At 45.4% G+C, this 13404-nt stretch overlaps 1 protein-coding gene across 2 annotated transcripts in view; it reads right to left on the reverse strand.

Moving 5' to 3' along the window:
- Positions 1 to 9735, reverse strand: part of SHPRH (SNF2 histone linker PHD RING helicase) — a 98004-nt gene extending 88269 nt beyond the window's left edge. The window contains exons 1-3 of one of the 2 annotated variants that reach the window (XM_090040998.1): positions 9541 to 9735; positions 6223 to 6872; positions 5643 to 5772 (exon numbers count right to left, since the gene is read on the reverse strand). In XM_090040998.1, coding sequence (XP_089897124.1) covers positions 5643 to 5772; positions 6223 to 6843 — 751 coding nt within the window. In that variant the 5' untranslated portion in view covers positions 6844 to 6872; positions 9541 to 9735. Of the gene's footprint in view, positions 1 to 5642; positions 5773 to 6222; positions 6873 to 9540 lie in introns of those variants that run through there. The other variant, XM_090041004.1, reaches the window with a different exon arrangement.
- Positions 9736 to 13404: the final 3669 nt, after the last annotated feature.

Here is a 13404-nt window from a genome sequence, read left to right on the forward strand (position 1 = left end):
GCTCTTTAGATTTCCACAGGCCAGAGCTCTTCTTTTCTTTTTTTTTAACAACAAAATAAATCAAGTGTGAAAAATTATGAACCATCTGTTTTCCTTTTAACTGAAGGGAGCAGGAAAATATGAAAACACATTCAAGGGAGGGATACATGAATTTGTAGTGCATTCCCACTTAAAAACAAGGAAGCGTGCATCATGGAGATGAGAGGAAAAAAATGGGAGTGGGATAAGAGAAGGAAACTTTTTTCCTACTGGGCCCCATGAATGGTGCCCCCTATTTCCCAACTTCAAAGAAAACAGGAGGGGAATTAAATTGATGTGGGAAAAGTAAAATGAAAACTGCTCTCACTTGTACATTTTCCTATGCAGTCCCCCTCATAAAAAAGTTATGAGATGTACTTATAAAAACATATTCACAGAAAAAAAATCCATGGCAATACTGTCTCTGGCACAAAACTAAAAGCATCTCCGGTGAGTCAAATCTAAGCAAGCATTAAAAAAATTCAGGACCAGATACTGAATTGGTGTGAATGAGCATAGCTTGATTGATTTCAACTGGTCTAGGTTGATTTACACCAACTCAAGATCTAATCCTGAGTTAATTCATATTTAGAGGGTCTCTTTTTATTATTTTTAATGAATATTCTTCTGGCTACTCCAGGCTGCTTTAAAAATTTCAGCTTGCCTGAGAAAAAACAGGTGGTATTGATGCAGGACAATAATTATAGAGATGTCAGTCTGATGCAGGCAGAAGGCAGGGCAGAGTAACATTTTAGAGCAGCACCGATTGGGTGTAAAGGTGCCATTCTCCCCTCCCTTCTGCCTGACCATAATAATTACAGAGTCTTGCTTTAGAATTTAGAGGCAGAACACAGAATAATAAAAAGAGCCTTGTATATTAGATACAAATTTCCAGGTAAATATTTGTTTTTCTGGATAATTAACTGCCTTAAATTGGCTTCTGCCAATTTCTATTGTTCTTCTGTTGCTAAGCAAAGTTTCAATATAGGGTTTAGTAAAATAAACCCACCATCAGTAAAGCACAAAAAGTGGGTTTTATGGGAATGATTTCATCTTAAGTGAATGTGACAGTGAAAAAAATGGAAATTTGGAGTTGAAACCTGAAAATTATGAAACATGCTTCCGTGACAACCTTTCAGAGTCTACTACTTTTGAATATCCCCTCAGGAAATCTAAATTCTCTCTAAATGTGGAGATCACTCCAGATCAATCACCAGGACCTTAAAAAAAATCTACAGAGTAATACATCCCTTCACTTATTTTATCATAGACCTTTAGGAAATATTATGTCAGCCTAATTTAATAGTTGTGACAGATCTAGAATTATACTGAAAAACAAATTTACTAGCCTGTAACATTATTAAGATACCTGAAGGAATGCTGACCTCACAAACCTAAAGACAGGCAGTTTCAGTACTTCTGCTTGTGTTCATGGCTTGGCTACATATTAGCATGGTTAAATTTTAAAAAAACCTAATCAAGTTTGCTGTAGCTATACAAATCCTCATGAGAAGTGAAACAAGCAGATACAAGAATCACATAAATTTCACTTAAATCAAAAGGCTATAGACTGAGAGGTGCCAACTCCTGCCGAGTACCTGCAATTGCTATTAAAATCAATGGGACATAACCTGCAGGTAGAGGTGCACCAATATATCAGTGCCATATCAGATAGGCACCAATAAAAGGAAAATTAACATTTTCGGCTATCAGCCTTTTTTGGCCAGCATAGGCAATAATGTACCAATAAATATAATGCGACTTCCAGCCAGGGCCACCAGATGCAGCAGCCGCACACATGCAGCAGCTAGGAATGCAGCCAGTGCCCTGCAGTTAAATCTGTGGAGGGGAAGGAATGTGGGGAAGGGAAGGGACATGGTGGGGGGCAGATCAAGGCCCCCAGGGTGAGGGAGGGAGTGGGGCAGGGGCTGGGGTTGGGGCTGGGTGGTGAATGGAACCCCAAGGGAGCAGGATGAAGCCATGGACAGCTCATCCACGGGATCAGCATCCCCGTGTCAAGCTGTGCCTCCAGCTGCTGGACGGGCAGGGGGTGTGGCATGGCCAGTGTGTGGCTCCCGGGGCAAAGGCAGCAGGTTGGAAAGCCCTGAGCCCATAGTGGGCAGCCTAATTCCGCCCTTGCCCCAACTTCTGTTAAAAGTTTTCCCCGGACTTAAAAATGGTGGTGGCAGTGCTTGAACTAAAGCTCATTCAATGGACTTGATGATCTCCCGAGGTCCCTTCCAGCCCTGATGTCTATGAAATCTATGAAAGTGTCCCCTGCTGCCATTTTTAAACACCGGGATGCTGAACCCCTGAACAAGCCACCCGCAACTCCATTCCACTCCCTGACCTCAGGTTCCCATTCACCACCCTGCCCCAGTCCCAATCCAAGCCCCAGCCCTAAACCCTGCCACACTCCCTCCCTCATCGAGGGGGCCTCAATTTGCTCCCCCCCATGCCCCTTCCCCATACCCCTTACCCCCCACTTACCTGCAGGGAGCTGCTTCTCACGCTGCCTGGCTGTGCTTCTGTAAATCAGCTATCAGACTGGTATCAGCCGATATGCTTGGAGAATAACTGGCTATCGGTATCGGCCAAGAAAATCTTTATCGGTGCACCCCTACCTGTAGGTACTCACCAATTCTGGATTTGCTACTCAGAGAAAGAAAAGAAGAAATTGTGAAATGTGCTTGATATCTCAGTCAATGCTACACATCACTAGGGACCTACCGAAATTGCGATTTCATGAATTTGACAAAATCTGGCATTGCCCATGTAAGCAGGCAATGCCACAAAATTTACAGAAAAAAAAAGAAGAAAAGTTACTGAAAATAAAACGCTGGCTCCCCAGAGGAAGCCAGCAGTCCTCAGGGCACTGCAGCTTGGCTGTATAGCCCATGGAGAGAAGGAGGGAGAGGTCATGACAGGCAACCCTTATAGCCAATCAGCAGTGAGGAGTGGGGACGTATGACAGGCAACTATAGCAACCAGTCATTGGGAGAAGAAAGAACCAGAGCCCCTCACTGAGCTGCAGCAGCAGTGACAGGGAATTTCTGGTTTGGCATTAGTACTGTATAAGAGGACTTGAGGTTTATGAGGATCACAAACCAAATGTTTAAACATGATGCTGTCCCCCAAGAAGTGCAAACACTATTCTGGGATATACCAACAAAAAGGCTACATGCAAGATATAATTTTTCTGCTGAATTCTGATAAGGTAAAGCCACAGGTAGCATTCCACGTTCAATTTTGGGCAGCACACTTGTTCAGAAAGATGTGGACAAACTGGAGCAAGTCTAGAAGAGAGAAACTAGAATAAGCAGTTTAGAAAGCATGACTAAAGAGGAAAGGTTGCAAGAATTGTGCTTCTTTAGTCTAGAAAGCAGAAGAGATCCTAACTGGATTCTATACATAAGCTCAAATAGGGATCTACCTAATTCATGGCAAGAAAACGCAATTTTTGCAGCTTGGTCATGACCTGAAGAGCTGATTTCGCAGTCATTTTGCAGCGGCCCCATCCCTCAGCACTGACTGGCGAAGAGGACCCAAGGAAAGAGAGATGAGGGGGTGGCCACCAGCTTAACCACTGGCTGCTCTTCATGGGTCCTCACCCCTTGGTACTGATTGTTGGAGAAGCACGAGCGGGTAGCTGCCATCTTGGTAGCTGTCCTTTGTGCTGCCCTACCAGGAGACACCTTCACACTTCCTGAGCGGGCTGCAACACTGATCTGCAGCAGCAGTGATAACTGCTGGCTCCCAGTGAAGAGACAATATTTTAATGTTATTAAGGTTTTTTTAGGTTGATTTCTTGGGAAAATCATGGCCAATGCCATTTTTCACAGAGATCGCCATTACTTGTGGTTTCCACAGAATTGTGAAACTGCAATTTAAGTAGGTCCCTAGGTATAAATGTTGCCACAAGGACACAGATGTTCAATTATTCTCAATGTCTTCTCAGTAGAGAAAACTGACTTAATTTGTAGTGTGAGTGTCGCAGAGCACTCAGGTGCCCTGCGACTGAGAGCAGAAACTGCTCAGGAGAGACCCCTAGTAGCGAGAAGGGGGAGGCTCAGCTGCCAGTCACCAGGACTGTGCAGGTGCTGGTTGCTAGGGCAACCGGTGAAACCTAGTGACAAGAAGGGGTAGGGCTTAGCCCTTCTTAAGCCCAGACAGGAGGCCAGGAGGGCAGTGGCCCTCCAGCAGCTGAGGGAGGAGGAATTTGGCTGGTGCAGACGAGGGGGAGAACTCTGACGGTGGGAACATCCCCTGGTTTCAGCTGGGGCTGGTGCACTCTCTCTCCCTGGTAGGAATTGATTCTTGTTTGACCGGATGGTCTACCTTTTATGTTGTAGCCCGGGGGCTTTGTGTTCTTGTGTTTAGTGTTTTGACCAGAGGACCAGGTGAGGCTATCAGGGGTTGGAGGAGGCCTCATAGGGACTCCACAGTAGCGTGAGGGTTCCTGGCGCCGAAGAGGGCACAGCATTTTTTGGGGTTCATTGGCCCCAGCCCTGGAGTGAAGGGGGGCAGTGAGGAGCCCCAGAGCGGGCACTGGCAAGAAGCCCCGGAATGGGCAGTGCGGGACTAGCCATAGGGCGCCGGCGAGGGCACAGGCGGCGAGACAAGCCAAAGAGTGTCCACATGGCATGAAGAGTAGAACAGACCTGAACAACATCAGATACATCTGCGAGGCTTGGGCTGCGCTGTAAGGGGAGGAAAGGAGCCGCAAATAGTGCCTCAAGCACCGAGACAGAAAATAGACAGCCTCCCACTTGATTATAATCTTCCAATCAAGCAAAAAAATAACAACAAGGCATGGCAGGAAAGAAGGTGGGCTGCTGACCCTTAATCGGTGTTGTGGGATCACTAGTAGATGGCTCCGAAGAGGCACAACTGTCACAGTGAGTCATGTGTTTGTGTATGCACATGATGGGGAAGGGTGGTTAAAAATTAGATCTGATATTAAGTAAAAACTCACCAACTATAAGAATAGTTAAGTGCAATCAGGTTAGGTAAGGAGACTGTGGAATCCTAGCAGATAATGTTTTTAAAACAGGTTAGACAAATATCTGTCAAACAGTCTAGGTACACTCAATCCTGCTTCAAGACAAGATGAATAAAACTATCCCTTGAGATCTTTCAGTCTGATATTTCTGGGTTTCTTTTAAAAAAGATATTCTCATCTTAAAGACAGAGGTACAGCTAGTCTATGATTTCTGCAACTGAAGCTGTTCCTGTGTTTAACAGTCAAGTTACTATATTCCAAGTTTTATTTAGCTGCATTTTGTTGTTAGAGATAATATTCACAGCAAATTACTTTTCCAACTCAAAATAAATCTACCAGTAATCCTGAATATCAATTTTGGGAATAGCATTTTTCCCCAAATGTAAAACTTATTTTCCTTCCCTACCTGAAGAGGGAACTGTGAAGATAAAATACTTAATTCTTGAAGAGGGTCAGATATTATAAGGAGAGCCATATAATTACATATAAAGTTAGTTCTCATGCAAGACAGGAATGTAATAGTATATTTTCCTTCAAATTTATCTTAAATTTAGTAACCTTTTAACTGTTAAAACAATTATGCAGTAATAATCAATTGTACTGAAAGGTTAAATTAGATTACCTGGAATTCTAAAACTGTAGAACTCTTCCATCAGTTTCTGAATCAGGTGGTTAGCTTTTTTTGGTCTTCCACCTCCATCACTGAGAAACTCTAGTTTGCTTAAACCAGTTTCGAGAAGGTAAATGCCAACCTGAGAAATAATAAATTAATTTCTCACAAATAAGTTTAGGATATTTTATCAGGATATTGTAAGGTAATCCTAAAACCACCCTAACTTAGAAAACAAAACAAAATGCAGACCAGTATTTATAAAGCAGGAAAACAATTTGGCACATTTTAAAGACCTATAGATACAGATGTACTTAATCTCTTAAAAGCACCACATAAAACTTTAGTGCACTGCAGACAAGAAATCAGGTAGGGTCTAATAATTCATTAAGTCACCTTGGTGTATAATAGCTAAAAAGCAATTAGTCAACAGTGGCAGAAAATATTTATGCAAATAACTACTGAGAAGCACAGTTTTTCTAACATTATGCAAATCAGTAATAGCAGTTAGACCTAGCTTTCTAATTTTAGAAACAAAATAAACATTTTATTTATAAAAGCCTCTTCAAAGAAAAATTGTATGAGCAAATACCTTTAAAGCTTTTTCCTCCTTAGGTCTTTGATAAAGTTCAACTAGCCTCTTCTTTTGCAACCACCTCAAACCTTCTAACATTTCACTACTTAAAGATGATTCCACCAGAATGGCTTGTTCATAATCATTCAGGTCTTCTTTATCTTTACCACTGTCATCTTCTCCATTTTTTGCATCAACACAGATCTGCAGCTGACCACCAGAATCTGTTTTAATCAAAGAGAAACTCCTTTCATGGATCTTATCAATCAAAATTTGTTCAGGGAGCAGCTGAAGAACAAACTCTCCAAGCAAAGCTTTCCAGGAACTGTCTGCACAATAAGGTGAGACCATAATATTGAGCTGTATGGATAAAGGGGTAAAGTTGGAGCAGAAATCTTCTCCATCTGTAATAGTCGAGAAGCTCACCAACTTTGAACCACTGTTTTCACTGGGAGTCAGTTCTTCATCAATGCTATCATCATTTATAACAATGAAGGATGAAGAAGACGTGCTGGGAGCTGGAACAGAGTCATCAATCATCACCTCATTCCTTCGATCTTCATGCATATTCCAGCAGAGCTGCTTCTTTTTCTCCTCATCTACCCTGGAGGGCGGTGCATGCTTTCGTCGACTACTCATCTTGCCACCTTTCCAACAGTGCCTTCAACCTTTTTAGGATGGATTAATATTAGTCAACAGTAAACAAAACGTATCAGATAGTCAAGTGATTACTTTATTACATAATAGCTGTACTTGTTACTTCTGGAAATGTTTTCAGTTATCTGCATTAAACATTATTCAGGCTGCTTGAATTATCTATTACATTTTATAAAAACATCCCCTTACCCCCCTGTCCAAGGAGGTCACATGAAAGAAAATGTCTTGTGGTACTTGCAAATAGATACTGTATCTGGTTTGACAAATAGCAAGGGCACATCCAGATGAGTGCACACATATGATTTGTGGTGCCACAGACCCCATCGGCAGCACTGAAAACATCCCCACATGCAGGCATTTGCCACACTGCTAATTTGCAGCTTAGTGAATTTTATGACACTGTAAGATCCCAATGTCAAAAAAATCCCATGCCAGAAAAAAGCAGGATGGTGCACGTGGCCACAGAACGTGCTGTCTGAAACCAGTCTGGCCAGCCAGAGCCATGTTCCAGGTGCCAGCCAGGTTCCACATACCCAGATCACCACCACTGCAGCTCTGAGAAGCCCCTTGCAGCCCTGGGAGGTCCCATACCCTATCTCAGGCAACTTGCTGCATGCCAGAGCATGCATACAGGGGTATTCCCTGGGGACAATCAGCAGCATGTATTTGTGCCACTTATAGTTATCCCTGGGGAACACATACTCCCATTCACAGGGATGGGCTCCAAGAGATTAAAATTACCAGGACTCTAGCCAGTTTCACTGTTGTTATTCATTACTTTAGTTCCCCCAAATCAACAAGCAACTGACACATTCTGCTCCTTGAAAGATGCACTGTTTTGGAAGCAGCTTAAAGAGGAGTGCTTACTAGTTTATTCATGCAATCAGGTCCCAATACAACAAGTTGCTTAAGCAGAAGAATACCTTTAAATGTATCAGGAGTCCCACTGACTAAATCATGTCCATATTATATATTCAATTTATGACTTTGAGTTGCAATCAATGTCATGACATTTATAAACTGACACCACGTTTTGACCTTCTGACTTGGGTTTCGTCTTTACAATGGATGATATAGATGCACACAGCTGGTAAATGGTGGAAGGAGGAGGGGGAAGAGAAGAGGCATGGTGGGGCAGATCAGTGTCCCCCCTCAGTGAGGGAGGGACTGGGGCTGGGGCAAGCACTGCCCAGCCAGGGCCAGGCAGGTGTAGAGAGGGGAAGGTGGTGGCTCCTGCTGCTGCCAGAGGCAGCGCAGTGGCTCCATCCTGTGCCTGCCCCGCCCTGGCTGGGAGGGCATGGGTGGGAAGGGGCATGCCCCCAGATCTGCATGATGTGGGCAATGGAAGGCACTGGGAGTCGGGGCTATGCCCTCCTGCTGCTCACTCAGCCAGGGTGGGGCAGAGGGGACACAGGGCAAAGCCGTGACTTGTCCAGGAGGTGTGGGGCGGCTGGGGTGGCTCCCACTGCTGCACACCACCTGTCCAGAGGCAGTGCAGCAGCTGCACACCGCCCCAGCTGGATGAGTGGTGGGAGGGCATAGCCCCTACTCCCAACGCCTTCCGCTGCCCGCCCTGCACAGATCTGGGGGCACACGCCCCTCTATGCCCTCCTGCCACTTGCCCAGCCGGGGCAGGGTGGGCACGAGATGGAGCTGCTACGCTGCCTCCAGACAAGCAGCAGACAACCAGCTCTTTCTCTACATTTGGGTTTTTGCCTATAGAAAAAATGAGAGCCATTTTTCTGTTGTCCAAGAACTAGGAGACCACAAGGTTTCATCATACTGTGGATTCCTATCCAAAATCTCTGTTTCATTCCTTAGCTGAGGTTTGCACTACCATGGTGTGATTTCCCCCAACTGACAGCTGAGAATCCCCGGACCCAAGGCAGCTCTTGGAAAACACCAGCTCTTCCTTCTCACTTGGGGTTTTGCCTACTGAAAAATGGCAAAGCCATTCTTTGGTCACCCAAGAACTGAGGGCACTTACACACATGCAGGGGAGCTGCTCAAATGCTCTGTCATTGAAGCATGTTGGAGCACACACAGTTAATTAGTTGAGTCTGCTGGAGCACAGAAATTACCAGACTCCAGCGCTATGTATATCAGTGTCCCCGCACTGAAAACTGGTGGTGGGTTGCTTTAAACTAAAGTTCATTTGAGCTTTAGCTCAAAGTGCCCTGCTGCTGTTTTTTAGTGCAGGGATACTGATACATGATGGCTTTGGATGCTTTAATTAGCATGGCTCTTGGGGCATTTTTATGTGCTGTGGGATGAGGTGCCAGGTGCTCTAATGAGCGAGCCGTGCTAATTGAAAGTGCCTGTGTATCAGTGTTGGGTGGCACCTTTCTATCCCAAATTTCGGGGTTTCACTCCCGCATAAGCAGTTTTCACCCCTACCTGTGTGTGCAATACCCTAAAAATATCAGGTCAGCCTTCACACTCTGGGGTTTTGCCCACAGACGAACAACCAACTCAGCGCCTCTCCCTGGGGGCAGGGCTGTGGGAGATGGACCCCCACGGGAAGCCCCTGGCTCTCCCCTGCCAACCCCCGTGCTTGCCCCTCCCCCCCCGCCCCGTGTTAGCGATGCCCTCTCACGCCCCCTCCCCCCGGTCTCAGCGGGTCCTGGGGGGTCGATGCGTCCCCTCACGTGACGCTGCCCCGCCGCGCGAGCCCATTACCTGGTCACGCCCCCCCCGCGTGAGCGTCCCTGGCCGCCTCAGGCCGCGGCCCTCAGAGTGGGGCGCGCGGACGTCACGACGCCACGCCCCTCAGCCCCGGTCAGCGAAGACAGTACCCGCGCTTGCGCAGTCGCGGGACAGACCAGGAGCCGCTTGCCCGTGGTTGGAACCGCCGGAGACCACATTCCAACTACGTCATGGGTGGGGGGAGGGGTGAGTCAGCCCCGCGAGAGACAACTACAGCCCCCGCCGCCCCAAGCCTGTTGGGGAATGAGCGCGTGCGCCAACAGGATAGGAAGGCACCGCATGCGTAGTATCGATTTGGAGGCCGGAGAGAGAGGGCGGGCAGTTGTTGGGCTGTGGGGCGCATGCGCAGAGGGGCGGTGGTTGAGGGGCATGTGTATAGGGGAGGCTCTGCGTTGAGGCCGGTTTTGCGTCTAGGCTTTCTCTCCCCTGAGACGGGGTGCTTTCTGGCCTTGCTCCTAAGTGCGATGAACGTTGCTAAAAACAAAGTTTTAAATCTCCCTTAGAATAAAAGTCTGTGTGTTGCAAGGCATCTGCATCCCCCCCTCTTATGGCTTGTTTGTACAGATGTTTATAACCCCCTTTTTTTACAAGGAGAGACATTGGAAAGGGAGTTTGCGGAACTTCTTATGAAGATAGCCCAGGACGTGAGCATTTGCAGCAAGACAAAACCCTCACAGCCATGGGGGTTTATCTAGTCAAAAAAGAAAAAAAAGGAAAATACTTCACCTCAGGTAGCAAATAGTGACTTATTGCTAGCAAGGCTTCAAAGTAGGAGAGAGGGTGAGTGTTTACAAGCAGTCCATGCACTGAAATTTGTTTGTGAGAAAAGTTGCAGCCACTCAATAAGTTTTAAGTCACAAAAAGTTCCTTTAAAAAGTGTGTGGGTAACTAGTGTTAATAGTAGTGGGATTTCTCCCCCCCGCCCCCATACGTTTAAATGGGTATGAATCAAGGTCGTGATTTGAATCAGAAGATGCCTTTTTTTCTCTCTCTTGAGTAAGTACTTTGATACCAGATTTTGGTACTCTTTCCTTAGGATGAATAGCACCTAATTCAAAAACAGGCTATGATCCAGCAAGGCACTTAAGCAAATGTTCATCTTTAAGTACCTGTAATCCCAATGTTCCTGGGTTTTTGGTTGTAGCCGTGTTGGTCTAAGAACCTTGCCTGCCTATAATCCCAATGGCTTTCCTGGCACTACTAATAGAGCAAGTTGATATTCAGCATATGTACAGATGGCAGTATGTAGCAGTGCTTTCAGAATCACAGCTAACATAATAGTATCTATGTACCATGACCCTAATACAGGGGTGGGCAAAATGTGGCCTGCCAGGCCATTTATCCAGCCCACGGGGCCCCTAAAGAAATTTAGAAAATTAATATTAATCTGCCCTGGGCTGCCTGTCATGTGCCCTTGATGGCGTGCCGAAACTCAAGAAGCAGCCCTCTGCCCAAAATAATTGCCTGCCCCTGCCCAAATAGATCTCTATATATGCAAAATTTTGAAAGCACGGGATTGAAGAGAATATACAATATGTTGGTACTTTTTAGTGCCCTAACCACATTTCCCAAGGATAACTGAAACCATCCTTCACTGTTTTAGACTAATTTTCAGCAGTGAAATACTGTTGATTTTTGCAGAGCTAAACTAAACTAAGCACAGTTAAAACTAAACACAGTGCAGTGGAGAATAATACCCTCAGGGTTTTAGCAATTATTTTGTAATGTTTTGAGTGTCATCATAATGGCTTTAGTCTGATATCCTAACATCAGATTTTTATATCCAATCTGAAACCTGTAATGACAAAAAGAATGAGTAAAACTAAACAGATATCGAACTATATTTACTCTGAAGTGTTCTTATAATAACTCAAATCACAGCAATACAAGGACTGAAGGGAGAGTATTATATTTGTTCCATTGACGTATGAGGGCCAAGAGGCCCAACCTTCTGATCAGCCTCCTATGAATCTACCAAATCCTGTCACAAAAGTATCTATCCAGGGTGGTAAACCAAGTAATCCAGAATAATTATAAATAACAACAAAATGGAGCACCAAGTGTAAGTTACTTTGCTGAAAAGATCATGTGCATTAGGGAAGCCTTGAATAGCTTGGAACTGCTTTTTCTATACCCCTCAACCAACAGCTCCATTCCCAGTTTACTGTTCCCACTCAACAACAGGTTCTGGACACCCTAAATTAAATACAACCCAAGACTTTTGTCTCAACTCCTGGTATCCATGGCTAGTGGAGAGTCATACACAATTGGTGCTATTCTGAACCAAAACGGACAATTCAGGGGGGGAATTTTCCCTTTTTCTTTAGATGTGCAGTAGCCTGACCATGGACACATTGGTTTTAACCAGCCTACCATCAAATCTCCCATTGCTAAACAAGCTCACAGAGAATATAGCTAAAACCAACAAAAAGTTAATTTAACTGAATTTAAGAATTAAGTTCTGTATAGCTGGAGTACAGTATTTAGCAAATAAATCACAAGACAGTCTTCTTTGGTCAAGGGAACCTATGATTGGTCAATTCAGTCTGCAGTTTAGGAAATTTGTAGTCTGTACTCCTGGAGTCCCTGTTGATGCCTAGTTTTCTGTTGAAAGCAGCTTTTGTCTATGCTGCTACCATATCCATTTGGAAAGAACAGGGTCATCCAACTAGCAGTCTGTGCCCTAAGGAGTTAACCTGCAGTCCCCATAGTTCCTAGACTGAGCACTACTCCCTCCATCGCTCTCCTGGAGTCTCTGGGTCTCCTTTCTTCCTCCACTTTCTGCTGCCTATCCCTGCCCCTGGGGGTGGTACAGTGTGGAGATGATGGAGCCTGTGGCTGAGGGAGCTCAGGCAGGGACCTTGGGACCCAGCATGGTGCCAGTCCACCAGAGTGTAGTGCAGTAGGGGAGGCATGCCATATAGGGGAGGATGCCACAGCAAGACATGGGGCAATGGTACATTGCAACAGGGCAGGTTTGCATGGTGCAGTGTGGGTAGGGGGTATGTGGCATGGCGTTGTGCAGTGCAGGAGAGGTAGGAGATCACAAGATGGAGGGAATCCCTTACAGTTTACACAAGGGCCTCTGTGGCCCCCACCACACAGCAGTTGGACAGCCATTGTCTCCCCATTGTGGCACATTAGCAGGCAATGGTCAGTGAAAAAGGTAAAAGGAGCACCCAGGGGATAGTACCAATTGCCCACTTAATTGCAAGACACTCTTACTCTATCACTGTACTTTTCTGTTGCCAGCGAAGGAGCTTCCTACTTAAATACAGGATTAGGTGTTCCCTGTCCTCAAACTTTTGGGAGAAAATGGCTCCCCAACCTCATTCCAAAGAATCATTCTACAGTATGAATTATTTTATGAAGTCTGGGCCATTCAGTCTGGGAAATGTATAGGAGCCTTTTTATAGTCCCCAATGCCTCTGCGTACTCTGCAGACCATCACACCTTCCTGGGTGCCCTACCACAAAGTAGGTCTGTCACTGGTACGGTGGGATAAAGCACTAACAATACCTTGCCAGCCCTAAAAACAACTTTGTTTGCTGCTTCATTGTGGTCCCTGGGGATTTTACCAGTGGCTTTACTTTACCTACCAGGAGTTTAATCCTTCTATTTCCCAGGGGTACCCCAAGTATTTAGTCTCAGTACATCTGAACTGATACTCAGCTGGATTAGTTGCGAGGCTTGCCACTTGGAATGAACGGTGAATGAAGCACTGCCTTCACCTGCTAGAAGTCCTGTTAGGTGCTGGTGAATATTACCACATCATTCAGGTATGTAGGTGCATAGGCCCAGTGTGGACAGAATATTTGTCTGTTAAACTCTGGAAGG

Source organism: Crocodylus siamensis, chromosome 1 (assembly GCF_052110815.1).
Source record: "Crocodylus siamensis isolate JL-2025a chromosome 1, ASM5211081v1, whole genome shotgun sequence".
In the NCBI taxonomy this organism is placed as follows: domain Eukaryota; kingdom Metazoa; phylum Chordata; order Crocodylia; family Crocodylidae; genus Crocodylus; species Crocodylus siamensis.